We start from the raw sequence: 25,716 nt of genomic DNA, 5'->3' as shown, positions 1-25,716 counted from the left end.
ATACGAAGAGGCAGTTGATTGCTAAAAAGAGTTTTGCTGCGAACATAGTCTTACCGCCTATGAGGAAAAAAGTCCAATCCTTGGTTGAATGCTACTTTTTTTTGGCTCATAGATATACTATAATATTTCCACTTTCCTCTAACTCACGGTGCATGTACATGAGGGTCAAAACCGAAAATACCTATCTATATTACTTCCAATTGCTCTCATGCCGTCTACCACCTCCCTTACCAACGGTACGGAATTTCTCCCACCAGGGGCTTTTACCCACGGGGACCCAGACCTGATATGTGTACCAACACAATGGTACGACATTGCTATTTTTATAGTTGGTAACTACATCGCGCATGCTGCAACGGTGGTTACCGTGCCGGGCCAAAGTACGACATGGACAGTACTCCATATCGTCTACGCCACGTTATTCCCTGTTACAGGATTTATTATGGGGTTGCGAACAATCCTACGACTCGCCCTTCTAGGAAAGACAGATCTTCATAAGGCTGCACGGGCCGGCGCATTAATCAAGGTTGTGCGAAAGGGAGACTATAAAAGTTCAAGTGGTGAAGCTATCATATTAAGTAAAAGTAAGTTTTGATCGATTTTTGTAACATTCATTGGATAGGATATAGACGCCTAACGACCAACTCGCATAGACAAATTGTGGAAACCATCTATCCACGGAACGTACACTCTACCTGATGAATACGCTTTTGCCCTGGTTCCCTCAAATGCTGAATTTCCAGTTGTGGTCGGAGGGCCCAATGGCGATCTAAGCCCTGCAAATATCAGTTCAACCTACAGCCCGGTCAAGACCATTGTTTCCATCGTCCAGCTAATTTTCGCCATTTCCACCATTTACCGCTCCCGGGGTGATCAAATTGACCGCTTTGGCTACGCCGCTTTTGGACTTACAGTTATCCAATATGCCATCATGTCCTTTATTAATTTGGTTGCCAACATGACCTGTCCACAATACTCCCATTTATACATGGTCGAGACCGAACTTATGCGGAACCTACGTGCCAATTCAGATGCGCATTTCCAAGGCGTGGTTGGGATTCTTCAAGAGGACGCAGACGACGTCTCCGGAGAAGAAAACCTTGCTGAGAAGAGATATGGACGCAGGAGATATATACGCCTGGCATGGCTACCTGTTGGCTTACTACCTACGGTACTCACTCTCTTGATAATACTGGGGCTTACAAAATTCCAGCCTGGGAGCGATAGCACGGAGACACAACTGGCAGCCTCTCAGATTTGGTTGATGTTTGGCGGCGCTGTAGCCTCTATGCCTGACTTGAGGTATACTCTTTCAGAAGAAGATGGACAGAATATGACGAGGAAAATCACCATATACCGGTTGAAAAGGGTTGAAATACTGATAGAAATATGTCATTTAGGAATGGGTGGCGCTATTATTTGGTGCGTTTACGTCTCTATGAAAATGCTATGGGACTATGGATCGTGTACTCTAATTTAGCAAATGGAATCTCTGGGGCTTTTGTTGTACAATACTGAAAAATTGGTCACCGCCACGGGACGGAGCAAGACAGATATTCATCAAAGGAAGGTTCATTATACGGATAATAAAGAGGAGTATTATACCTTAGGTAGTGATAATACATACGACGAGTAGAGTGAAACATTCATTGTAACCTCGCAAACACTACGCTCATTTTTCCTCTGTATATCTTATGTAGGAACACGCGAGTGTCGTTGATAAAATAGAAGCGCTGTCCTTCTGCCAGTCTCTGCCTGCGTCGTTGTGAATGCTGTCTTGAATGCTTCATTTCCAGTGTGAACCTGTAGATCCTTGCCAATCCCGTCTACACGCTCGCTCGCGTTAGATGATGCTTTCGTCGCCATGATATTTCTAAATATTTTAGTTGCTTCTACTTTTAAAACCACATTATAGTAAATATACTATAATTTTTACTTCTTTATATAATTAACATGTATATAAACAAGGCTTATTTATTAATTGGGGTTAAAGTTAATAAGAATACTGCAGCGCATGGCGTCTTAAGCAGCACCGAGTTTGCTTCTGTTTATAAATGTATCCTTTCTAGCCCTGAGATCCGTTTCGTCGCTCTCACTGCCAAAGCAGCATCCTCTTCCTCCATGCCAGAACACCCTCCTAACACACGCCCACAAGGAGATCAACGACTCGCTCCAGTGACATTTCTTATTCGAACAAACCACAACGCTCGGCGCTTCCAAAAACAGCCGCAGCTTGTGAATCTCCGAATCGTCTCTTCCACTCTCCACCACGCGGTCCATCTTCCCGTCGTCAAACGCGATACCCCTCCAAAGGAGAATTCCCAGCTTCCGTGCTGCTTCTGCTTCCCTCAGCTGAATCTCCTCTCCATCTCGTCTAACGGAAGCCAAAAACTCATCCCAAAAGAGCTGACGCAGCTCCTCGTGGTCGTCGTAGTACTCGAACCCCCCAGCGGCAGAAGGCATGTCTTCCCCAAGCACTTCCTCGACACCATACAGAGCCATCCCGAAGGGAAGCCACTCAACCTCAGCCCAATCAATGAGTCCCGTCAAATGGCCGGTCTTGGCGTCAACCATCATGTTCCCCGGGAGAAGATCGCCGTGTGTAAGACACCAGCTTGACGCTTCGACAATATCGAGCTGGGCTTGCGCCTCTGATACGTGCGTGAGCAAGTCTTTGTCCGGCAAGCCACTCAGCAGATTAAGACGCCAGCGCATCGACTTTCCAATCGTCCCCTTCGCCATAGTGCCTGCTGGCAGTATTCGCTTCATTTCCTGTGAGGCCTGCCGTGCGCGAAAGCCGAGCGCAAATACTTTGGCCAAACCGCTCATCAATCTCCTCTTAAACATCTTGTCTTCATCAGGCCGGCAACTTTTGTTCCTTTTCCGAAATTCCGACAGAGGAATCCCCCGGATTCTTTGATGAAGATATACATGCATCATCGCCGACGATCTAACGTTCGCATCTGGCACTTGTTGTAATGCTACCCCTCCTACCTCGCCGAGATATCTGGTCGTCGGGGCAAATTTGCCGTAAATAGACTTGACTTCCATACAGGTGTCCGTGTCCAACTTGAACGCCTCTGGCCGGAACTGCAGCAGGTATTCATCTGATATATTCAGCGTATAAGAACAATAACCCTGCGTCGCCGCTGGCTTTGCTGCCGAGCCAGGAAACCGTACGCGAGCATACTCATCACATGCATCTCTAGTTGCTCCATCAAATCCGTTGCGAGTAAAAAATGCTTCTATTTCTTCATCGTATGGATGTATGTCACTGCTGGCCGCATAGCTGCCTGTTTTCTGGTCATCGCTACTCCAAAACATATTCAAGTGAATAATTTATACTGTTGCAAGTTGCAAAGCGTTCTATCATGGCCTACTAATACCACTTATACAGAGTAAGTAGCATTAGGGCAAAAGGATGAACATTTTAAGACATCGTTGATCAGATGATAAGACAAGTAGAAGCTCAGACGGTAGAAGCTTATATACTAAATAACAAGCCTGTAGGATTGCTATCAAAAAGCCACCCCCACATCCACATCCCTCACAGCTCTTCGCACATGACGCGACCCCTCTTTAGCTGAGTCTGGACGTGAACACGTTTTCGCTTTCATTGGCTTGCCTACACTCGGTGCCCTGCGGCGAATCCCAGACCGGGCGTCGCAGGGTTCGTGTCATGCCATGTTAGAAGAGCCCTCTCTCTTCTCTTTTCCCGTCAAATCAACAGAACAGACACGCTTACTCATACACAAACACACACACATGTATTAATATGTTGCGGTGAGTCTCTGAACGAGATAATCGCCGCTGTTTATGCTTTCATACTTCTTCTCCTCCTTAGTAGCATATGTTCCCGGCAGCACTTCGATAAGGTCCTTAAAGTTTGGGTTGCAAAAGTAGCTGCATTTCGACTTAGTATTGTAACTTTTTATAAAGCCCACTTGCATGATTTCACTTACGCGATGCTATATCGAGAAGGATACGTCTTGCCTTCCTTTCGTGGGGGCTCAACTACACGATGAATGGTGCTCTTAATCGTATCGTTGCTCCATCTCGCCAGCAGGTCTCCGGCGTTGACGACGATGGTGTTCTCAATAGGAGTTGCGTCAATGAAATTCCCGTTTGGGCTCTTGACCTGCAGGCCGCCGCGGTTGTCTTGGAAGAGTAACGTGATAGATCCATAATCCTGTATCAAAAAGGGGACGTTAGAAAAAAAAAGGATTGTACAAAAACAACCTCGCTTATCCGGGGTTTTCTTACGCTGTGTTCCCCAGCACGGACTTGGCCTGGTGTGTTGAACACTTCAGACTTGACTTCTGGGTAGTGCAGCAGTCGTAGCGTATTATCTCCAACATCCACAAACCTATCGAAAAAATTCTCTTCAAAGCCCATGCCTGTAGCAATAGCCCGCATGACTTCTACATGCAGAGCTTTGCACTCTTGAAAGAAGCTCTTCATATCTTCCTTGAAGCCCGTAACTGCGCCTTCTTCCTCGGGCCAGTTGTTTGGGTGGCCGACCTCGTCATCGCGGCCGATTTCAAAGCTCTCTTTCAAGTCCGGAACTGCGCTGCGAATCTTTTCTACTTCTGCAGCGTCGTTTAGCTGACTGACTTTTTCTCGCCCGTGAGCTACATAGCCGCGATTGGCCTGTGGAGTAGTCCACTCAAGTGCGTCTTTCTTCTCTAAAGGCTGCGCAAAGAAGTTTGCCGACATGGCAAAGGCATGCTTTACCGTGTCTGATGAAATGGGATGATTTTTAAGGTATATGAAGCCAGCATCCTGGAAGCCATTGAGGATGGCTTTGGCCGTCTCCAAGCGGGTGGATGAATCGCCATTCAGGAATTTGGAGAAGTCAATGAGCTAAATGGGTGTAAGCCAACAGGTCAGCTCGGCAGTATGTAACACTCAGACTGAGCAGAAGATCCGTGCCTCACACGCCCAAAACAAAGATAAACATGGTTTTACATACGGGAATGAAAAGTCCGTCTTTGCTCACTGCAGCGTCTGTTGCCATTGTGCCTTGTTCGAGTAGAATGTAGATTGAACTTGACAAGATGGAAGTAGATACACGATTTATCTAGTAGGAGAACTCGGGTCTATGTACTTGCTACGGGTAGTATTTATGTCCCAAGCTCAGAGCCAAAATTGACGCAGAGTTACATGGCTCCCATCTCACCACGGCTCTCGTCGGCGGCGCTGCAAACGTCACTAAGCGGCGGGGGATAAGAGTCGTGCCACCAAGCGTGAGCATCTTGAGCCAGAGTTTAAGACAGCGATAAGCCGGGGTCAAAACACGGCAGCTAATATGCTTAGCCTGGGGCTTGTGCATCGAATGGCGGATCTGGCAGTTTCTGACTGGTACGGCTGGTGGACCTTTGGGAACTGGTGCGGGGCTTGCGATGTTTAACGCACCAGTGCCCCTCGGTGCACCAGTTAGCAGTTGGTCGAGGTGGTGTTCTGGTGGTAGTAGATTCGCCTATCAATGCATCGATGTAACGTCCTTGTCTCTTAACGAAGTCACTGAGTGAGAGAGTGGCTTTGCTGCCACCCGAGGACTGTAACCAACTATCCCCGCTATGCGACCGGTTGTCCGCGGGGGGGATGGTTTCGTATCTCAACAACAAATGATCTCCAAGCTCTTTCCCTCCCACCGAGTTCATCCCAATTTCATATTTTGAGCCGTATTGTGTGAGGATCTGATTCCTCCTTCTCCGACCTGTGGCATGGCCGTCTCAAAATCGCGCGTCGTGGACATCCACACGCACATGTATCCGCCGTCATATATCAAGATCCTCGAATCTCGTTCCGCGATCCCTCTTGTTCGCTCATTTCCCCAGGCACCAGATCCGCGACTGATTTTGCTCGAAGCCGAAGTCAAAGGGCTCGAGGAGGCCACCAACAATCCGGAAGCTAAGCTTCCTGGACGGCCGCTCACCTCTCATTTCGCATCGCTTGCTCAAAAGGTCCATTTCATGGACACTCATGGTATTGACATCTCAGTCATATCCTTGGCTAACCCATGGCTTGATTTCCTCAGCGCCTCCGAGTCGGGGAAGATGGGTGAATCTGTCAATGAAGAGTTTTCACGCATGTGCGGCGAGCACCCTGGCCGCTTATTCTTCTTTGCAACTTTACCTCTGACCGCACCTCTCGAGACGGTGCTCGCCTCGGTATCCCACGTTCAGGGCCTTAAGTATTGCAGAGGCATCATTCTCGGCACCTCGGGCTTGGGCAAGGGGCTCGATGATCCCGCGTTACTTCCTATTTTTGAAGCTGTAGCAGCGGCTCGTCTGACCATCTTCCTGCATCCACACTATGGGCTACCCAATGAAGTATGGGGCCCTCGAGCAAGCGCCGAATATGGTCATGTCTTGCCTCTCGCTCTAGGTTTTCCAATGGAAACCACAATTGCAGTGACGCGGATGTATCTGTCAGGTGTCTTTGATAAAATTCGAGATCTGAGAATGATCCTGGCCCATAGTGGAGGTACTCTTCCCTTCCTGGCAGGCAGAATCGAGAGCTGTATCCTACACGATGGACAGCTTGTCAAAGAAGGCAAAGCAGGAAAAGGCCGGCGAACAATTTGGGAAGTCCTCAAGGAACAACTGTATTTGGACGCCGTCATCTATTCCGAGGTTGGACTGAAAGCAGCAATAGACGCCAGTGGTGCTGATAGATTAATGTTTGGAACCGATCATCCCTTTTTCCCGCCGCTTGAAACAGATGAGCAAGGCGAATGGGAGAGTGTGAGTTTGAATGCCGATGCCGTAGCCAGGGCTGTTGGTGAAGGGTCGAAACAGGCAACGGCAGTCATGGGAGGCAATGCTATAAGCATCCTTCGTCTTGACGAAGATCTTTGATCATCGTAAGTCTAGATGTGGTCGTTTCATTAATGCCAGGCTGTAGGCCGATAATATAGCGAAATGGCCAGGCGTAACACGGCTGCCTTTTATCTCTTGTCGGTGAGAACAGTTAGATAGCAGCTGCTGTGTCTTGTTGAAATTTGATCTCCGCCTCATGGATTCGCTCCCTCGCTTGTCTCATTTCCTTCTCAGCTTCCTCAAGCTCCTGACTATTCGTCGTATCCAATTTCTGCAGGTTTCTCACCGCTTGCACAGCTCGCAACTTGTCGCACACCAATTCCCAGTACATCTTCTTCGCAGTGCCGATATCTACGACATAATCGCCGGGCACGGCAATGGCGCCATTTGCGGGTCCTGATGACTTTTTCACAGCGCCTGTGGCTTTTAGAGACTCCTTGACCTGCTTTCTCCTTGCTTTCTCCTCCTTCTTTTCCTTCAGTCGTCGCCTTGCCTCGGCCAAGTCTTCCATTTCCTGCGCCGCTTCAGCCTGCCGCCTCTTCTCTTCTTCGTGTATCCGCTGCTCCTCTGCCAGTCTCTCCCGTTCCTTGTCCAGCTTCTCCCGGTCTCGCTGCTGCTGCTGCTCCCTCTGCTGCCTATGCGCATTTTCGCGGGCTTCAAGATCGTCAGCAAACTTTTTATGCTCCTTGTCCATTGCTTCGCGCTCTTGTTTGCGCAGAAGCTTAGCTTTGAGAGACTGGTCATAGGCAGCGCGAGCATCGACATCGGATAAAATATCCCTCGCTCTCTCAAAGAGCTCCCATTTTGAAGCATCAAAATCGTCGCCTCTCTTGTCGGGGTGATACTTCAACGACGCTTTTCTCCAGGCTCTGCGAATATCCTCTTTGGAAGTGAGAGCATCCACCCCGAGGAGCTCATAAAGGTCGATATTTTTGTCCGCATACTCATTTGCGAACCGCAGGAGGTCCGCCTTGTCGTCGCTCATTGTGAGAGACCGTCGATTTTCTCTAGACTGCTATGAAGTGATGGCCTTTGACTAGCAGCGGATGTTGAGAGTGTGCGGCTGCCGTTGGATGAGATGAAAACGAAAGAAAAAGCCTTTGAATGCCAAAACACAAGACTTATTGGCAATAAGATGGCATAAAATTCAAGATTTTGAGATGCTGCTGGGGTGGCGTTGCTGCTAGCTCGTGAGATTTGAGAGTGACAGGCTGCAGCGCGCCGTCGCGCCTTAGCGCTCGATACGTCATCACGTGATGACCAGAGAGAGCTCTTATCATGAAAGTTGGTATTATAGCATGCTACCTGAGGTAGTTGGTTTATGGATGAAAGAAAATGCATATCCTAACGTCCCAATAAAAAAATACGCCGCGCTACTAATAATACTGTTACCTCATTTCGAGATCGCCAATGTTACGGTATTACTCCTTTCCACTTCGCGGAGCCGGAATCGTCTTCCCTTGCCAGACAATGTCTCGAGACTCAGCAAACAGGTAAACATTTGGCGTTCCCGCAGAGAGCTGAAGAAGATACCGTTCATACGGCCCTAGGGGCTCCTCCACCATGATCCTCTGCTTGGGATCCGTGGGTTCGGCGCTCTTTGGCCCGGCGTATTCCCAAATCCATCTTCCGCCTTGCCGCCTGTCGACTCCAGATTCATCACGAGGGCCTTGCCACCAGTCTGGGTTTTGAGGGATGGGGTCCTTGTACGTTTCATTGGTATGCTTCAATTTCCAGTTCGATAGTGATGGACAGGTCCAAACGGCTTTATCATCCAAGCCAAGACCTTTACAGGCCAGCCTAACCCTCGCAGAGCAATGAATGCGCTCGTTGGTGTCCTGCAGGAATACGTTGGTCTCGCGGTCTGTCTTGGGGTCAGTTCGCTTATACAAGCCAGGCGTCCTGTTTTCGAAGCCTGCGAGTCTGTATATGAAGTTGCCAGCTTTATTGATGGGCCCAAGTGCCCATGGCCTCACCGGTTGGTTATTCGAGTAGATGGGATCAATAGCCCACTGTGGACCCCTTTTCTTTGAAGCGGCTCTTTGGCTTTTATAATAGCTGATGGTGCTTTGTGCCACCCTCTCAAGACATGACAAGTCAAATTCGACTCCCACAGATGCCATCTGATCCATCATCCCTGTTTACAACGTCAGTCACTGACTTTCACCCTTTCTTGAAGGATTTAGCTCTCGCATGCTAAATCACTTACATGCAAGTGAAGCATCGGCGGCTTCCTGGTCTGGCCATCCACCGCCGCAATTGCCATGATTGCCAGGGAACCAGACCTGTCTAAGCTCGGTCGTCATTTTGTTCTGCGGGAGGCGTTCCCAGACGGCTGGGCTGAATGGAGCACGGGTTTCATCTAGGGCGAGTGCCTGAAATGCATGCTCTATTCTATCCGATAATGAGGTATCATGCCATCTATATGTGCTGTGGCAGTTAGCTTTCTGCGGCAAAGCATCCGGAGAGAGGGAGACTTATTCGTCGTTGGAGGGATGGATGCCTATCTTCTCTAGCCAGGATATTTTGGGGATGCCTAGACTGCCGACAGTGTCCCAAACACAAACGGCCTTTATCTTGATCAAATCGCCGCTCTCTTGGTACACGCGAGTATATCCCAGCTTTTCGAGTCTTTCTCGGTACACGGCCGCTGCATTTGGCCCCTTGGGCTTATTGTCAAAGGGTTGTCCTGGAAACTCGTCTTGATACCCGTCATTATTCCAATTCTCCATATCTTTGAAGATGGGGTAAAAGTATTCCAAGCCTTCTCTAGTGAGAAGACCCAGATTACCAACCATTCCAGCAACCGATCGAGCTGTAAAGGCCCCTCTGGAAAACCCAACCAGGAATATTTCATCGCCGTCTATGTGATTGAGGCATAAGTATGAGTACGCATCGCGAACTCGCTATGCATCGCATCTGTTAGTTTCTTTCCGTCTGAGAGAAAAAACAAGTAAATGGATTTCTTCTCTTGCCTCAGAGAGACCTAGGCCAAATGCGCCTCCTGTAAAAGTATCGATAGCATTGCTGCCAGTTCCCACGCCGGATTCATATGTCATGACTTGTAGCGTGCCATCGTTGCATCGACGCTTGAAACAACGGCTAATTCGAGTCACGTTTGACGGCACTTGAAGAGTCGGCAGTGGATGTTCTAGAGTCGGCTCGTTATAGCCGTTGTCGCTATTCAGCCACGTCCCATCGCAGCAGACAATGAGTCGCTTGTGGATCGGAGGTTGAGAGCCCATTAGAGCAAGCTTTAAGATTTTAGCAAGGTCATATATATGAGATGTGAGAAGCACAAAGGGGAAATGGCCTAAATTAGCAGACTGCTATCCAGCGTTTTTATATCTACAACGGAATAGGAATAAACAACCCATCCAACTGTGAGGCCGCCTCCTCGCATACCCCAGATCTCTGGTTCACGCCTCCAAGACGCTGACAGAAGAGGCATGACCACAGCCGCGAGACCGGCTTCACAATAAGCTACTTGTGACGGCATGCAGCCCCTTGGGTGGTCAGCCCCAGAAACGGTCTCAAGTCCTTCCCATTTCTCCATCCTTGACGCCTATTTAGCAGCTCCAATGATACCCATGACCCAAGACCATGGCTAATCGCCTAGCGCCAAGGCCAAGAATTAAGGGCCTTTTTCAGAACCAACCACTCATGTGATCCTCATCATCTACTGTATCATGGGCTTTCAGCTCCGGTCCGCCATGGAGAGGCATCCTGCCAACAGGAGCTTCTTTCAGCCTTACCGTGCGCCTGGAAAAAGTAAGGGGAAGCAGAATCCTACGTTGACTGCAGCAGCCACAGTTATTAGACGATCCAACCACTTTGCGCCAGTACGGCTTACATTACGAGAGATGGCTTCACTTTAGCCAGCCTTGACTCAACCCCTTGCGGTTTTTAGGCGCAAAACTTATCGTCTTGGGCAAGCCTTGAAGCCTTGGCTCATTTTAGTGAGGTAAGCCGACCGTGCTATTGGCAGACGGCACATGTGTTGGAGGTGATGAGATGGCTGCTTAGGTGCATGTTCTGGGCTTTGGGGTTTAGTGCGCCGGCTGCTGAAAGTGAAATTAAGGCGCAGCGTTAGCAGCCAGTGAGTGCTTTTATGCCGCGAAGGAATCGCTTGATATCAGCTACTATCATCATTTCGTTTAGCGAACAGTGATGGAGGGAACCAAGTGATATTTACATGCTATTTTACGTAGAAGGGCAGAGCAAGATGGAGAATTCTTTTTCGTCTAAATATTGTACATATTTGGTGCTTACCTACCTAGGTAGGTATACACTCGTAGAATATACATGGTGATGGTATCACCGCTGCGCTTCGTCTAGACTCCGTCTCAACCAGTCCGGAACAAACGCCTTGACTTTGACGCCGCTCTTGTTATCCTCTTCTCCCCATTCCAGCTCAAACTCATCTCCATCCTTGAACGTCGCGGCGGCCTGCTCTCCCGGCAGCACCACGTCCGTCATAATCTCCAGGCGGCACAGCCCCAGCCCAATGTTGCCCACTCCTCGAAGCCACTTGCCGGCGCTGCGGCCCCTTTTGCCGGACCGCCCGATGCTGGTCTCAACGGGGATCATGTCTGCCGTCAGGGCCTCGGGGGAGCCGCTCTCGGGATCGTAGTGAAGGCTCGTGGGTGCCGCCTTGTCCTTCTCATATATCACGCATGGGAGGATGCGCTTACGGACGACGCCGCGGTGCTTGGTGCGGATGGTCAGCTCTTGGCCTACGTAGCAGCCTTTGTGGAAGTCGACGCCGTTCATGTGTTCCATGTTGCTCTCAAGAGGCAGGGCCTGCTCGCGCAGAATCTCGTCCTGGCCTTCTGCCACGCCGTGCAGATAGCGGCGAATCGTGTAGGCTGCTTCGCCGACCTGGTTGATATCAACTTCAGGCGGCTTTTGGCCTGCAAGTTGGATGATTCTACATCCCAGACCTGGCGCCCGGGGGTCCTCAAAGACAATCCTTGATTCGTCTGATGCAATGTCGAGCTGCCCGCCAGTGGCATCATTCCATGCATGCCATACGGCTATCTCGCCTGCATCTATCTGTCGGAGAGCCACCTTGGCCCTGAGCTTGTATCGCTTGATATACTTGGTCAACGCATTGATTTGCGCTGAATCCACCTCAATTAAGAAGCCATTCTCCTCTTCCGTTGCGCCTCGAACGGGATAGATGAAGACGTCATGTAGCACCCTCCCCGTGGCATTCAAAAACCCTGTGTAGAAAGCATCGGTCCGAGGTTCGCCCTTGCTAGAGACCACGTTGGCGGTGATGATGCCCTGCAGAAACTTGGCCGCGTCGGGACCAGATACTGAGAGCAGCTGCCTCGAGGACAGGGCAGCTAGGCCTGAAGACGGTGGCCGGGCCGGTGTAGCTATCGAGCTCGCAAATCGGCGGCGCTGCTGCTTGCAACTACGGCATACGAACTTGGGAGAGAAGTCGTGCAGCAAAGAACGCCTCGCGAGGCTTCGCATCATCGGTATCGGGGCCATTGGCAGGATGTTTTGCTCGACACCTCCACTCTGCTTTACAGAGGGGGGCGGACTCGATATCACGGGCTCCGGTGGCCTGTTGACTGTGGATAAGGTTTTGGCGAAAAGCTATGATAGCCAAAGAAGAGAAAGAGAAAAGAGCTAAAAAAAGAGCTCTGGCAGCTGATGACGCAGTGAAGGTGGGAAGTTCGGAGTCCGAAACCGCCTGAAGCCGAAAAATCAGGTAGCTGTGATCGGATGGTGGGGAACGTGGAGCGGTGGGGACATCCGGCCCTTGGACCGAGCACAGCCGATTGGATTTGCTTTTGACTTGCTAAAAAAGTTGACCGCAGCTTTTTATATAATGGACCCCATTTGAAAGACAATTAATAAATCATTTATAAATTGAAATCTCCATAAGAACTGATACTCGAGTCAGCAGTCCTATGTCTGGCATTACAAGCTTTTGCTGTTCAACGAATCAAGATGAAGGGAATTCATGGGCTTTGGTCACAGTTCACGGCTTCAATCCCTTCAAATTTGATATTAGAAATGCAACATCTGCGGAATATTCATGATATACATAATCTGTTTTCCATTACTCCTTATTACGATTAGTTTCATGAGAATACCTAAAGGGTCGAGGACCACACATGGCCTCGGAAGCCGTCGTGATTTCTTGCGCCTCCAAGATGCTCAAATAGACGCCTAGCTATGTAATCAGCAAACTAATATATCGTGATACGGGAAGTCTCTCAGGTATACACATACTAGCCATCTTCCATCTGGCAGCAATATCTTGCAAGAGGCCCTTATAGAGGGATATGCGCCCAGTTACGATACTATCAGGAGCCCCTTGACCCATCCGAATTAGAAACAATGCTGCCTGATATACCACATGGGCCAGAAATGGAGTGGCGACCAGTGCGGAGGTGGCATCTACCACATGGTCTCGAAAGCCTTGACAAGCTGTAGCTATGTAGTCCAGAGAGGATATAGTCTCATCCCAAGTGTCTCTCGCTGAGACATTATTGGGCACATCGCTCATATTATTGCGGTTCACTCGCCATTGATGCTCTTGAAGCAAGAATATGATACTGCCAAGGCTATCAGAAGTCATGTACCTCGCTTATACATCTCGATTCTAGATCCAATCCTTACCTAGAGCAAATAGATAGCTGGGGACAGAAGCCAGCGCATACCCTCAGCTCTCTGGCATCAGCTTCAGCGTTTGAAACCGTTATTAATGCATAAACTGTTCGTCTTAATTGGGTTATCTGCTGGTTTCTCTCGATTGCGCTCTGTTGGTTATCCGGGCTCACAAGGTCGAGAGCCTGGTTGAGCATATAGGTGGCCTGCCCAAATCGGGAAAACATACCCATCTCGAGAGTAAACGCTTGAGATATAGTGTAAAAATCGCTCGCTTTAACAATCTAATTAAGCTGTTAGGTATAATTATTCGTAACAGGATGGTAGAAAGGCGGGCAATCTCACGCCGTCATCCCATAGTTTGTCATCAACCGGAAGGAAGTCATTGAACGTCGGGTTTTTGGTTGCTAGTGACCTGCCGGGGTTATTGATGTTTAAAAACCTGTAAATTTGTTAGCATACAGAGCAGAATACTTTGTAGCGTGTCATATAACCAGACTCACCGATCTAGAAATAAAATGATCCACCACGCACGTCTTCGTTCCTCAACCTCAGACAGGGTGCGAGTATTTCCATACCCAATGGATGTCTCGTTGTCTGTCAGTTTATCGACACCAATTGCTGTGGCATATCGCGCGCAAGAACCAACTGTTAGATACGCGGCCGGGTAAATGGCTTGCCCTAACTCGTACAGCGCAATCAAGATACCCGCTTGGAGAAGTCGGAGTGACAAGACACCAGCGGCCTCCATCCTAAAATGCAATCTCTTGGCATCGTGATACAAAGCATTGATGCCAAGCGTCCCCGTACCAGGGCTAAAATCGGGCTCACAGTAAAGCTGCATGCATATGATGAGCAGACTGAGCTCGCTTCGGCGCTGTGATAGGGGATTCAACAGATGCGCAAAGAATCCCCTTTTCGAGATAATGGGCATCCACCAGTGAATTGAGTCAAAGAAAGTATAGGCGATGCTCCGGATGCGAGAGGAGTTGTTTTGGAATGGCGATAGATTTGCTGGTATAGAGACATGAATCTGGGGCAGCTCGAGCTGTGCCTGCTGAAAAATGTGTGGTGCGATGAAGTATAACGCAGTTGCTGAGGCGGCGTCCTCCGAGGTTGCAGGGGATTCAAGGCTCACAAAGGGAGTACTCGCATGAGAGACGTGGCTATCAACTCGACTGTTCGAGCGGGAACCATTCACACTAGAGCTTGGCAAATTGTTTGGCGTAGCTGTAGCAGCCAATCGGCTCTCACTTCGAGTTTGTATCGGTTTCCGATGAGTCTCGCGAGCTTGACGACGTGAAAGATAAACGCATCCGACCCCCTTTCTAGAGCACAGCCCACATCTGGGCAATGCTCGGTCACATCGCCGTTTGCCTTTTCTACAAGGCTCGCATGACAGTTGAGCATAATTCACTGGCTCGTCATTCCAGGATGGAGATGCCATGCTATGAAGCGACTACTCTGTATTGTCTCCCCGTTAGACCAGCATCCTGCGGTGCGGGATTCCGCCAGAGTCATTGCGTCACCTACATGCTGAGGGATTAATAGTTGTACGCACGGCTGACATGGCTCGTTTAGCAATAGCCGTGTCCTATGGTGGTCAGCTACGTCGCACTGGTTTCCAAGTTTGACAACTTTCAACGGAATAAGTTGAGGCTGGCCAAAGTTGCGGAAGTGCGGAAATTCCGCATGGGCCAGCATGGCTGTTTAATAGTGCATGTACCTGGGGTTGCTTTACTGAGCCTGGTACTAGCAGTGCGCCATTTGTCAGCACTACTTAATAATGCACGTCTCCAAGAGAGGGACCAAACAGAACTCTCGATATACTATTGCTTCTCCTCAAATATTTCTGCGCATGATATTTAAGGTTAAAACTTTCTAGCATGGCGCTAGCCTACGGCGATGCATGGCGTAACGTGGCGGCGTTGGAGAGCCTCATGGGTTAACATCTTCGTATGGGTCTGTATCATGACCTGTGTAACAGTGGAGTCTACTTGTATTTTGGCAACAGTAAAACTAGAAAGACATGCAAAAATGCACTGCTATACAGCCGGCGGAGTGCTCGCTTTGGCCCGCTTACGACTTCGCTTCCACGAGACAAGCATGAACAGCATCGTCAAGACCATTCCAAATCCTGCCAAACTCACGGCGAAGTACAATGCCGCCCTATATCCTCTAAGCAAATCACTTCCTTTACGATTAAGATGAGTTTCAATGGTGCCTGCAAAACCTAGACTGATGGAGATGGAATAGTTGATCGTCGTAGCAATGAGAGACGCCGCGAGGCCTTGGTGCTCGGGAGGCATCGAGTTACTCAAAAGGATACATCCTGCGGGAAACGACATGTCCCTAATATCCAAGTTAGCGCTCCACTCATATTCAAGTTCATTTCGGGATGCTTGCTCTACATACATGCCAAAAGGGTAGATAACCGTCATTACAAAGGTCTGCGCCCAGTATGTCTGGTGAATTGGAAGTGTAGCGATCAGTGTGCTGCCGATAAGGAACCCACTCATTGCCATAAACATGATTACGCTCGGCGATACACGGCTAAGCAAGTACGCCGTCGTGAGGCCTGCAACAACGCCCATCACTGGCGCTGGGGACCATTTGGCAATTGCCAGGAGTGGTGAGTCGCCTTTGATGATTTCCATGATCTGGTAATAGTAGTAAAGTCCGATGCCAAAGCTGGCCCATCCTGCCACTATACAGCTTAGAGTCCAGCCAAGGTCACCCGTAAAGATGGAAGTCGGCAATAGAGGGAATTTCGCCTTGCGCTCCACAAATGCAAATACACCGAGCGATAGGAATCCAATGATGAGAAGGATATAGGTGTATGGATTCGACCATCCGACAATCGGCGCCTGGTTCCACGAGAAGTTGATGAACATAAGGCCAGTGATTCCAAAGAAAGCACCGGGGATGTCAATCTTGTCAATGAAATCAAACCTGCGGCCTGTTTTCAACGCACTACTTGATCCCGCTGGGGGATCCAGCGATCGTGGGATCACAAAAAAGCCTGCCACGGAAAGGCTCCAGCAGTAGATTGCCATGATCCAGTAAGACCAAGGCCACCATACCCTCTCTGCCAGCAGAGCGATAAACACGCCTGCGACATTGAACCCAGCCGGGGCAGTTGCTCCAAAGAGGCTGAAGACCAATTCTTTCCGTCGTCCTGGCGGATAAGTCCTCCCCAAGATAGCCACCGCATTCGGTAGCACCAATCCGGTCCCAATGCCCTGAAAAGCGCGGCAAACGATGAAAAAGGTCGGTGTTGATCCGTAGACACCAAAGCCGGCCAGAAGGGACCACAGCCCGTACCAGAAGAAGCCGATGACGAAAAGCCGCCGGTGTCCGTACAAGTCGCCGAGCCGACCGGCGACGAGAATAAACGTTCCGCTGGTTAGAGAATAAGCGGCCGCAAACCAGCTCAATTGCCCGTCCTGAACGTTCTCCCAGCTTTGACCGATGATGTGTGCGGGGATGACCGAGATGGCGAGACCTGTCTGCGCAAGAAACTGGGCCATGGAAACCACAAAGAGGAAGCAGGCCTCGTGGAGCAGCGTCTCGGGCCGTTTGGCCATGGAGTGCGTCGAGATGGCGACGGAAATACGGCGATTGATTGCATTTTCGTCATCTTCGGCCTCAAATTCGATTTCGTCCGGGCCGCTGCCTTTGTCCGACCCAACCGTCAATGGAGGGCTTTCCAACGCTATCTCTTCCTTGTGGACGGACGCCATCTTCTTGTCCGCGCACGGCAGAGTGAAGATGACGGACTAGGCATCTGTCTGCCAGGCATGGCGGTTAATCAGCGAGCCCCCTGGTTCTTATAAGAGACTGCAGTGCTCCTCGGGTGATGTATAAGAAATTGGTAAAGCCTGGCCGGGCCCGTTCTCGGTGGAGCGATCCGCTGGCCCTACGGCCGGTAGTTGGCCAGGACTAAGGTCGCTATGCGGCAAAACGGGTTAATTTGGCGGCATCTCCGCTATGTGATTTGACACTTGGGACTTCATCTGGTGCTAGCATCTGGCTCGGGGCGGGTCAGGGCCACCAACGAACGCACTCGAGTTGGCCTAGCCAGATTCACAGTGTCAGAGCGTCGTGCTGTGCTCGTGTAAAGCACGTCAGTGATATCTTCGGTACATGTATGGAGCACTACATACATGCATCCTACGTATGTATCTCGACCAATAAAGACATATCATATACCTACCTAGGTAATAAATCCTGGTGATTATTCATGCTGGCAGCTTATTCCCTCAGCCAAATCTGGCACGCCCCGGTGAACGAGTCCATAGTATATTTATCCGACATGTATCCGCGTTGCTCTGCAGGTGGGCGTGGGGCTGCGGATTCTTGATGCGGGTGCGGCGTCCGCAGCGGAGGTTTACCTTACCTAACACGGTTGAGACCATGTTGGTGACGCCCAGCAATAGCTGTCATCCCCAACATAATAGTTGTTTGTTTCCTCAAGATTATTAATCGCTCAATGGCAATACAATAGAATTCATCAGAATGTAAGCATCAATTTAGATAAAAATCATCGTATATGCCAGCCCGCAGCTCGACAAGGCTTAATAAGATCTTATGAAGCTGCAGCCGCAACCGCAACTGAGAGCCAATAGACCAGGATATCGTCAATGAGAATGACTCAACAACCCATACAATCTCCTACCTATTTCTCCTAAATATACGCATATCAGATACCAGGGACAGCAAAGTATCAACTTGACATGTCCAAAGGCGCGGGCACCTAGGACATACTTGCGAGGGCTCAAGGAGCTTTTCGCTCTATCCCACTAGAAGGTAACCTACTCTCAAAGGCTTTTCAGCTCGGCGCCTGCTTGGTAGCTTGGCAAATAGTCAAAATAGCTTTTTCATAGTATCGGGGGCTTATGTTCGGAAGAATTGTACGTCCGCGAGCTATGCAGCTAATCATTTTCGGTATTTGTACATGCTTAAATGAAAGAAGCGTCATGAGAAGCCCTGGTCGACGCTCGGAACTATAAGAACAAGACTCGATGAGACTTCTCAACAAACCTGAGCCCATACGGTGCTGCTTTGCGCAACCCTCGATAGGTTGTGGCAATATTCATTCGAAAAGCTAGTGTGCGGCTGGAATTGGCACGCTTTTCCGTTCTTTCTAATAAAAAGTTTTTGATTTTTAACCCATGGACACCCCAGCAGCAAATACCGTCCTGTTCTGCCCATCGAAAATCGGCAATGGAATCATCTCCAACAGGATTATCATGGCACCCATGGCGAGACTTCGAAACTGTAGGCTACATGTCCCGCTAGTCTCCATGGTGCCGGCGTATTTCGCTGGGGGCGCCAGCTATCCGGGGACACTTGCCATTTCCGAGATGGCAATAATATCACCCCGCGCCTACGACTACCCGCATCCTCCGGGAATCTGGACAAATGAGCAAGTTGCGGCCTGGAAAGCGGTCACGGCCACTGTTCATGCTCAGGGGTCACATATCTATCTTCAGATTGGGGCTCTTGGCCGCGCTGCGCATCCTCTTGTGTTTGAAGAAGATGTAGCCCTGTTTGGCTTGTCAAAAGACTCAATCCAATTTGCTGCTTCAAGCTTGATACCCTACAGCAAAGATCATCCTATTCCGGTAGAGTTGACAACAGAAGAAATCAAAGCTCTGATAAAAATTTTTGCAACAGCGGCACGGCGTGCTGTGAATGATGCTGACTTTGTGGTATGGAAGTTCACGACGGCTACGGCTTTCTCATCGACCAGTTTATCCAAGACACGGCCAACCAGCGGGCAGAATCCTACAGCGGCAACGTTGAGAACCGTTCTCAGTTTACAGTTGAGGCTATGCGCGCGGTTGTCGATGCTGTAGGCACTGAGCGTTCCGCAATTTATCCATCTCATCCAGCAGCTCCGTAATTTGAAACTTGCATATTTGCATCTGGTTGCACCTTATGCAGCTCGTTATACCAACAACACAGTCGCCCGCCACGGCGATAGTAACGATATTCTCATCCGCATGTGGAGGAAGACGAGCCCAGTAATCTTGAATCATGGGTTCGATGCAATAATTGCCTGCAAGGCCATTGAGAAATATATCGGGATATTGGACATTGCCGTGGCTATGAGCGCGCCTTTCATGTCGAATCCAGATCTGATTTATCGGATTAAGAGGGAATCCCCCTTGTGCCTCCAGATCAGTCCGAGTCGCACTCAGCTATGGACCCAGATGGGTACATTATGTATTCCCTTTCAGATGAGTGGAGGACAGAACAAGAGGCTCTACGACGCGGGACAAGGTTTACCATAACCAAGTCATCGATGATGGAGTTTTTTTTACTGTGGTAGAACTAGTGGTATTGCAGAGCCGCGGTATGGTTTATAAACATTTGTCATCTTGTCTCTATCAAAGCGATCATAGGGCTACACCAACAGCAGATCCAGCAAGCGGTTGATGCTGTATAAAAACAAATGCCGATTATTTGGTCTTAATTTAGATCATATCAATCATCAATATGCATGTAGGAACTCGCGTATCTTCATCGACGGAGTCGAGGTCAAAGCCGATACGCCACCTGTGCAAGGCGGGAGAGCCCTTTGCCCAGTCGCAGTCTCGTTTTCCGCACCAACGGATGTTCTTGATCTGGTTTAGGCTACTGTTCCTGTCATGTCTGTCTGGTAATAGGTATGGCAGATAGTACAGCATCCGCAGATGCCGAGGAGAAAACAAGCGCGCCGGCTGACTTCCACATATTGACCCAGCCGGCTTCAGCTTCTCACTTGATAAGGCACCCAACCTTGCGGACCGATGATGATCCGCGAACTACCGGCGGTCGTTTGCACTGCATGAGAGGAAAGAATTGCCGTTCTGAAATTTGCCGTAGTGCAGTAGTTCAAACGCTAAGACTGGTTTCCAATAGCTCGGATGATGCCGTCTACTGACACAGCGCCTTGTTTCATTTGTTAATCTTGTTAATGCGAGTCGGACAAAACTCGTCAATTGGAATCGAGAACTATCTGATAGCTGGCTGGTCTAGTGTTGAGACCATGCAAACCGTACAAACAATACAAGCCCAATACGGCCAAGCCCATCAGCCTCAAACCTTCTTACTAATGTGCACGAGTACCCGAGCAGTCCACAAAGATTAGTCATATTTTAACATATCTAGCTGTTGCTTCGTAAAAGCGACGGCTAGTAGTTAGCAGCAAGAGCTGCAGAAGCAATGCCGCAGAGATAGCGGTCAGTTGAGGCCTAACAGCTGAAATGACTGAAACTAGAGGGCGGCGTGCGAAGTCAAGCAGCTCCGGCCGGTGATTACAGTTAGTGGCTCTGGTTCCTGGTCCGATGCGATACGAGGAGATAAAGCTAGCGGTAAGCGAGCCACATCTAATTTGAAATCACGTGCCTGCCCCGGAGAAGCGCACGTTGTGGCGAAAGCGCCACCGCAAAATCTAGACCTGCCAAAACCCAAAGCAATGTTGATGGCCAAATGACTTCGCGACAATGTAGGCGTCAACGCAAGTCAACCGTCACCGCCTCCAGACCTTCATTTCGTCGAGACCTCGCTTCCCCAGGTTACCAACTCCGCAGCCCCGTAAGCTGGGGAATTAGCCTTTGCGGGGGACGACCGGAAGGAAGTGGTATTTCACAGCTGCATCGTGACCATTCGCAGGTTCGTGGTGTGATATTCGACACATCCGGTTCCGGGTTATGGGGCAATAATCTGGCAACCTCCAACTTGTTCCGATGTGGCGCTGAATAGTGCGGGGAGAAGTGTCCCTGACATGTCCCATCTCGCGTCCGAGCAATTCCGTCACGACGCAGCAATACCTACGCCGTATTTACATGTCACCCGGCTCATTAGCTGTCAGTTGTTGCTCCGTCAGGGTGAGCGCCTGTCAAAATCTCGTGGGAAATGTCGGAGGCGAATCAAGCTGCAGGAGGCTGAGAAATGGAGTAGCATGCCCAGCACACAGGAAAAGTGGCGCACTAGCGCGTACCTGGCGTGGAGAAGTCAAGGAAGACTCGGGAGAATCTGCACAGAAGGAAAAATCGCCGCCGCTGACCTTGACTCGGAAGGTTTTGGGGAGAGGCTTTTGAGGCTTTTTGAGGCTTGGGCCATTCAGCGACCAGATCTGGCCAAGGCTTTCGTCAGCGGGATCTACGGCATTCGCCCAAACCGGCTGTGGCATACGTCAAAGTTTTCCAAGGCCAGGCACGCTGCGCCAAATGGAAAAATGGAAGAATGCTGTGCGCGGAGGCTTGTTCTCGGGAAAAGGCTATTGACGCAACGCGCAGGCATGGGCTGGACCCGTATGAATCTGTATCCATCGCATTGTACATGGCCATTACGACGTTGACAGCGTTCAATGCGCGAGGCGGAGTCGCATTTGAAGATAAGGCAGGGGCTGGACCTCGTCATTGAGCTGATCTTGAGTCAGGGTTGCTCCATCCTGCGCACCACCTGTCTCCAGGCTCCCACTTCCATGATTGCGATGCGACGCGCACCGGGCCCACTGGCGATAACCCAAATGCCAAGCTAGCATCGCAGGCGTCGTCTCACCTCGTTATCTAACGCGGTCCACCGGTGCGCATACCGGTGCCGGCAGCTTCGTGTGCAACATGTAATCCTGGAGGCGAAAAGCTTCCCCAGAGCCCAAAAGGCGAATCTCGATATTTCCCTTGTTTCGTCACGACTCAGGGAACGTGCGGGCGAATGGTCCCAAAAAAACAAGAAGATTACCCCATTGATACCCCAATGCCGACCGTCCGCGTGCCATTGGATGGAGAAGTTGGAGCTAGCTGGTTCTTGGGTCCGACGGGCCAATCAGCGCGAGGCACATCTCAGCGCGTTATCAAAAACGGGCTTGTCTGGGGGAGCAACCCCAGTTTTCTCCAGTTCTCCGACTCCAACATGGCACTGTCCTCGGGGGTCCCGACCGTCTATCGCGCATGGAGATGCTGTCTAGTTAAGTTTATCAGGAACTCGCCCCCGGTCCCCAGTGCCGGTAGTCTGACGCCTTTAAGCATTTGGCTCCCGGTCCCGGTTCCGGTCCTCTAAGTCAAAAAGCTCCTGCATTCCCGGCTCTTGTGCCGGATTTCCTTCATTCTTTCCGTTCCAAGTTGTCCCACGCCCAAGACAACCAACCATGGAAGACTACAGCGACCCCAAATCTGACCTCTCCCCAGAGGCTGCCCACCTGGCACAACTGGGTCACAAGCAGGAGCTCAAGCGAAACTTTTCCTTGATTTCTATGCTGGGCCTTGCTTTCGCCATTCTCAACACATGGACTGCGCTGGCCGCCTCACTTTCACTGGCCCTCCCCTCCGGAGGTTCAAGTGCCGTTATCTGGGGTCTGATGGTGGCCGGTGTCTGTAACATGACCCAGGCCGTTTCTCTGGCAGAGTTTCTCTCCGCGTATCCCACAGCTGGTGGCCAGTACCACTGGGCCGCCATCGTTTCATGGCCGAAATACAGCCGCGGCATCAGCTACGCGACAGGATGGATCAATGTGTCTGGCTGGGTCGCCCTCAGCGCTACTGGTGGTTTGCTGGGCAGCACGTTCATCATGAACATCATTCAGCTTATGCACCCGGATTTTGAGCCCAAAGCATGGCATCAGTTTTTGATCTACATTGCGTTTGCCCTCGCTGCCTTGGTCATCAACGCTTTCGCCACTAGACTTCTTCCTCTCTTTACCAAGGCCGCCTTCTTCTGGTCTGTTGGCGGCTTCGTCATCATCAGCATCACCGTTTTGGCGTGCGCTACGCCCGACTATCAAAGTGGCGAGTTCGTCTACGGCAACTTCATTAACGAGGTTGGCTGGCCGGATGGTCTGGCTTGGCTGCTCGGTTTGCTGCAGGGAGCCTTTGCTTTGACAGGTACGTAAACAGTCAACACAGCAATCATGGATGTAGCAATTACTGACTCATCTCTTCTTAATAGGCTTCGATGCTGTGGCACACATGATTGAAGAGATTCCGAACCCGCAAAAGGAGGGCCCCAAGATTATGATGTACTGCATCGGTATCGGCATGTTCACTGGTTTCATCTTCCTCACTTGCCTCATGTTTGTTATCAACAACGTCGATGATGTGATCAGCGCTGCCGAAGGCCCGCTGCTTCAGATCTTCATGGACGCCACCAAGAGCAAGGCCGGCAGCGTGTGCCTGCTCATGTTCCCTCTCGTGTGCATGCTTTTCACCACCGTCACCCTAGTCGCCACCAGCACCCGAATGAGCTACGCTTTTGCCCGAGACCGCGGAATGCCTTTCAGCCACGTCTTCTCCCAGGTTCACCCTACCCTTGATGTCCCTATTAATGCCTTGCTTTGGACGACCGCATGGGTTATTATTTTCGGCTGCATTTTCCTGGGCTCTTCCAGCACCTTCAACGCCATTACATCAGCGTCCGTTGTAGCGCTTGGCGTTACTTATGCCATCCCCCCGCTCATCAACGTCTGCAGAGGCCGCAAGATGCTTCCCGAGAACCGCCCTTTCAAGCTTCCCAACTGGCTTGGCTGGACCTGCAACATTGTTGGAATCTGCTGGGCCATTCTCACCACTGTCCTGTTTGTATTCCCTCCGGCGATTCCCGTCACACCTTCCAACATGAACTACTGTATCGTTGCCTTTGGCGTCATTCTTCTCATTTCCGGCGGAACCTGGATCTTTGATGGCCGCAAGAACTACAAGGGCCCCATCGTGGAGATCCAGGGCATGTTTGACGGCACTGTTGACGGCATGGACCCAGCTGGCCTTTCTGATAGCGTTCGTGAAGAACACGCAGAAAAGAAATGATAGATTCATTTTACGGATAAAGGGGTTATATAGTGTTTTATTTTGCGTTGCGAGTAATATGATATCAAAGTTTTTATATTCTGTTGAAAAGAACAATTGCCTTGTCTGCTTTGTGTGAATCAATCTTGTTGCGTTGCCGATATGTTTCCATACCAGCCTACCTAAATGAAGATTCAGAGATGTTTCAAAAGAACCTGCATGTTAATAAACTTGGTATCAACGAATTCCCACGCCGTCCCATTTGCCTCCTCTGCTTGCCCAAGCAGCATATGAAACTCCGAAATGACTACCGGCAACAATTGATCATCCTTCCGCGCTAAAAGTGTATAACCGCCATCTGTTTGCCTATCTGCTATGAAATATTCGTCAGCTCTGTGGTGAGGAGCATTTGCTAGAAGCCTGTGTCTGTCATCCCACCACGCGTGCCCGAGGTACGTGCCAGAGACGGTATTACGAAAGCCGTACCATCCGCAATTCTTGAAACAGTACCAGAGCCAGCCCCCTCCGACCGTAATATTCTCTAGCAATTTTAACTCGCCATGTTCAAGAGTAAGATAAAGGTGTGGCTTTTGTCTCGTACGAATCATGAATGACCTGTTCGCTACGAGATGATGCTCGACGTGTGGAGCTGCAGCGATGGGAACCACGATGTCCTTCTTATCAGCAAACATGGTGTCTGTCATAATAGTAGAAGTGGGCGTGGGACAGTCGTCTGTTGAGCAGGTCGAGATGTCCGAGGCGGCTTGATCCATTATGAAGAAATCTCTTGCGAAGATGGGAAAACACTAAACAAACGCCTAAGAGACGGCGAGGCGAATCGGTTGTTCAGGTGTTGTAGTTGCGTGATCTATATTTGAGAGGGGAATACTACAAATTTGTGCTGCATCGTCCATCTTTTAATTCATGCATTGCGGCCGCTGGGAGGCCTACAATGTGGCTCAGTGAATGGAACTGAATGCGTTTGGTGGCTGAAGTTTGTGTGGCTGACATAGAAACATGAGAATAGCTGATTGGAGTGAGATTCAATGCAAGGGAGAAGAGACTGCTTGTATGATCTGGTGCTTTCCTTGCCTACTGTCTATATCTAGAGAGAGGTTTTGGCTCTCAAGAGCAAGAATGATCGAATACAGGTGAATAGGTATTCTTGTATTTGAATGGGTTAATGGAGCATCAAAGATAAGAGTTTGTAGTTCGAGTCATGTAGCTTGGAAATATTGACGGCGCCTTTTTTGACACCTTCGGATGGCTTGATAAGATAAGGACCGGATACATATGTTTGTACGCTGAAAAGAATTTATAATCGTCTTGTTCCACAATGCTGGTCTGATATCTTGTGAAACCAGCCAATAAGACAAGATGCAATAGAATTTTCACTTACGATGCCTGTAGCGCAAACAATCCCGTTCCACAGCTAAGCATATTTACCGAGACGCAAGGAGAAGTGGAGGTTGATATGTGAAGAGCATGTACCC

General features: G+C 49.9%; 13 protein-coding genes across 15 annotated transcripts; 5 read left to right on the top strand and 8 right to left on the bottom strand.

Moving 5' to 3' along the window:
* Positions 1–208: 208 nt before the first annotated feature.
* Positions 209–1,518, top strand: TrAFT101_004016 (uncharacterized protein; the record flags this gene model as incomplete). The annotated part of the gene is made up of 3 exons (XM_024903122.2): positions 209–584; positions 654–1,302; positions 1,401–1,518. 3 exons carry the CDS (start codon positions 209–211, stop codon positions 1,516–1,518), a joined length of 1,143 nt encoding a protein of 380 aa, XP_024766209.2.
* Positions 1,519–2,022: 504 nt separating this feature from the next.
* TrAFT101_004015 (uncharacterized protein) lies at positions 2,023–2,847 on the bottom strand (the record flags this gene model as incomplete). Its single annotated transcript, XM_024907272.2, has 1 exon — positions 2,023–2,847. The coding sequence occupies one exon, from the start codon at positions 2,845–2,847 to the stop codon at positions 2,023–2,025; it is 825 nt and encodes a 274-aa protein (XP_024766210.2).
* A 923-nt stretch (positions 2,848–3,770) lies between these two features.
* TrAFT101_004014 (uncharacterized protein) lies at positions 3,771–5,017 on the bottom strand (the record flags this gene model as incomplete). The annotated part of the gene is made up of 4 exons (XM_024903032.2): positions 3,771–3,903; positions 3,963–4,189; positions 4,264–4,863; positions 4,973–5,017. The coding sequence occupies 4 exons, from the start codon at positions 5,015–5,017 to the stop codon at positions 3,771–3,773; spliced, it is 1,005 nt and encodes a 334-aa protein (XP_024766211.1).
* A 540-nt stretch (positions 5,018–5,557) lies between these two features.
* On the top strand, positions 5,558–7,038 carry TrAFT101_004013 (uncharacterized protein). The gene has a single exon (XM_024903123.2). The coding sequence runs from the start codon at positions 5,727–5,729 to the stop codon at positions 6,861–6,863; it is 1,137 nt and encodes a 378-aa protein (XP_024766212.1). The 5' UTR covers positions 5,558–5,726; the 3' UTR covers positions 6,864–7,038.
* Positions 6,976–7,809, bottom strand: TrAFT101_004012 (uncharacterized protein; the record flags this gene model as incomplete). Its single annotated transcript, XM_024903031.2, has 1 exon — positions 6,976–7,809. The coding sequence occupies one exon, from the start codon at positions 7,807–7,809 to the stop codon at positions 6,976–6,978; it is 834 nt and encodes a 277-aa protein (XP_024766213.1).
* Positions 7,810–8,086: 277 nt separating this feature from the next.
* On the bottom strand, positions 8,087–10,877 carry TrAFT101_004011 (uncharacterized protein). 2 transcript variants are annotated; one of them, XM_066127047.1, is made up of 5 exons: positions 10,678–10,877; positions 9,800–10,622; positions 9,306–9,730; positions 9,034–9,251; positions 8,087–8,961 (listed from the first exon to the last, which is right to left on the bottom strand). In XM_066127047.1, exons 2-5 carry the CDS (start codon positions 10,067–10,069, stop codon positions 8,246–8,248), a joined length of 1,629 nt encoding a protein of 542 aa, XP_065983154.1. In that variant the 5' UTR covers positions 10,070–10,622; positions 10,678–10,877; the 3' UTR covers positions 8,087–8,245. The 2 variants fall into 2 exon arrangements, with proteins under 2 accessions (XP_065983154.1, XP_065983155.1); XM_066127046.1 differs by having other exon boundaries at positions 9,306–10,622.
* Positions 10,878–10,996: 119 nt separating this feature from the next.
* Positions 10,997–12,493, bottom strand: TrAFT101_004010 (uncharacterized protein). Its single transcript, XM_024907273.2, has one exon. The coding sequence runs from the start codon at positions 12,324–12,326 to the stop codon at positions 11,142–11,144; it is 1,185 nt and encodes a 394-aa protein (XP_024766215.1). The 5' UTR covers positions 12,327–12,493; the 3' UTR covers positions 10,997–11,141.
* Positions 12,494–12,763: 270 nt separating this feature from the next.
* TrAFT101_004009 (uncharacterized protein) lies at positions 12,764–15,097 on the bottom strand. 2 transcript variants are annotated; one of them, XM_024899039.2, is made up of 5 exons: positions 13,958–15,097; positions 13,800–13,896; positions 13,467–13,738; positions 13,077–13,402; positions 12,764–13,013 (listed from the first exon to the last, which is right to left on the bottom strand). In XM_024899039.2, exons 1-5 carry the CDS (start codon positions 14,899–14,901, stop codon positions 12,904–12,906), a joined length of 1,749 nt encoding a protein of 582 aa, XP_024766216.1. In that variant the 5' UTR covers positions 14,902–15,097; the 3' UTR covers positions 12,764–12,903. The 2 variants fall into 2 exon arrangements, with proteins under 2 accessions (XP_024766216.1, XP_065983153.1); XM_066127045.1 differs by having other exon boundaries at positions 12,764–13,402.
* Positions 15,098–15,396: 299 nt separating this feature from the next.
* Positions 15,397–17,289, bottom strand: TrAFT101_004008 (uncharacterized protein). Its single transcript, XM_024898992.2, has 2 exons — positions 15,870–17,289; positions 15,397–15,806 (listed from the first exon to the last, which is right to left on the bottom strand). The coding sequence occupies exons 1-2, from the start codon at positions 17,195–17,197 to the stop codon at positions 15,500–15,502; spliced, it is 1,635 nt and encodes a 544-aa protein (XP_024766217.2). The 5' UTR covers positions 17,198–17,289; the 3' UTR covers positions 15,397–15,499.
* A 1,339-nt stretch (positions 17,290–18,628) lies between these two features.
* Positions 18,629–19,315, top strand: TrAFT101_004007 (uncharacterized protein; the record flags this gene model as incomplete). Its single annotated transcript, XM_066127044.1, has 1 exon — positions 18,629–19,315. The coding sequence occupies one exon, from the start codon at positions 18,629–18,631 to the stop codon at positions 19,313–19,315; it is 687 nt and encodes a 228-aa protein (XP_065983152.1).
* A 2,887-nt stretch (positions 19,316–22,202) lies between these two features.
* On the top strand, positions 22,203–22,505 carry TrAFT101_004006 (uncharacterized protein; the record flags this gene model as incomplete). Its single annotated transcript, XM_024903125.2, has 1 exon — positions 22,203–22,505. One exon carries the CDS (start codon positions 22,203–22,205, stop codon positions 22,503–22,505), a length of 303 nt encoding a protein of 100 aa, XP_024766219.2.
* Positions 22,506–22,593: 88 nt separating this feature from the next.
* TrAFT101_004005 (uncharacterized protein) lies at positions 22,594–24,244 on the top strand (the record flags this gene model as incomplete). Its single annotated transcript, XM_024903033.2, has 2 exons — positions 22,594–23,326; positions 23,391–24,244. 2 exons carry the CDS (start codon positions 22,594–22,596, stop codon positions 24,242–24,244), a joined length of 1,587 nt encoding a protein of 528 aa, XP_024766220.1.
* On the bottom strand, positions 24,126–25,306 carry TrAFT101_004004 (uncharacterized protein). Its single transcript, XM_024907274.2, has one exon. It carries the CDS (start codon positions 24,994–24,996, stop codon positions 24,418–24,420), a length of 579 nt encoding a protein of 192 aa, XP_024766221.1. The 5' UTR covers positions 24,997–25,306; the 3' UTR covers positions 24,126–24,417.
* Positions 25,307–25,716: the final 410 nt, after the last annotated feature.

Source organism: Trichoderma asperellum, chromosome 2, assembly GCF_020647865.1.
Source record: "Trichoderma asperellum chromosome 2, complete sequence".
Classification (NCBI taxonomy): domain Eukaryota; kingdom Fungi; phylum Ascomycota; class Sordariomycetes; order Hypocreales; family Hypocreaceae; genus Trichoderma; species Trichoderma asperellum.
The sequence above is the reverse complement of the archived record's forward strand: the minus strand, read 5'-3'. Positions and strand labels throughout refer to the sequence as shown.

Bases quoted from the DNA above. Each gene is read 5' to 3' on its own strand.
- TrAFT101_004011 (XM_066127047.1), bottom strand. From the start codon at position 10,069: ATGGGCTCTCAACCTCCGATCCACAAGCGACTCATTGTCTGCTGCGAT. The intron at 9,252-9,305 runs ATAAGTCTCCCT...CTGCCACAGCAC, and splicing joins ATCCATCCCTCCAACGACGA to ATATAGATGGCATGATACCT. The intron at 8,962-9,033 runs GTAAGTGATTTA...CGTTGTAAACAG, and splicing joins CGCCGATGCTTCACTTGCAT to GGATGATGGATCAGATGGCA.
- TrAFT101_004010 (XM_024907273.2), bottom strand. From the start codon at position 12,326: ATGGCCCCGATACCGATGATGCGAAGCCTCGCGAGGCGTTCTTTGCTG.
- TrAFT101_004009 (XM_024899039.2), bottom strand. From the start codon at position 14,901: ATGGCATCTCCATCCTGGAATGACGAGCCAGTGAATTATGCTCAACTG. The intron at 13,897-13,957 runs GTGAGTCTGGTT...ACAAATTTACAG, and splicing joins ATCATTTTATTTCTAGATCG to GTTTTTAAACATCAATAACC. The intron at 13,403-13,466 runs GTAAGGATTGGA...TAGCCTTGGCAG, and splicing joins CAGCTATCTATTTGCTCTAG to TATCATATTCTTGCTTCAAG.
- TrAFT101_004004 (XM_024907274.2), bottom strand. From the start codon at position 24,996: ATGGATCAAGCCGCCTCGGACATCTCGACCTGCTCAACAGACGACTGT.
- TrAFT101_004013 (XM_024903123.2), top strand. From the start codon at position 5,727: ATGGCCGTCTCAAAATCGCGCGTCGTGGACATCCACACGCACATGTAT.
- TrAFT101_004008 (XM_024898992.2), bottom strand. From the start codon at position 17,197: ATGGCGTCCGTCCACAAGGAAGAGATAGCGTTGGAAAGCCCTCCATTG. The intron at 15,807-15,869 runs GTATGTAGAGCA...CTTGGATATTAG, and splicing joins GTTATCTACCCTTTTGGCAT to GGACATGTCGTTTCCCGCAG.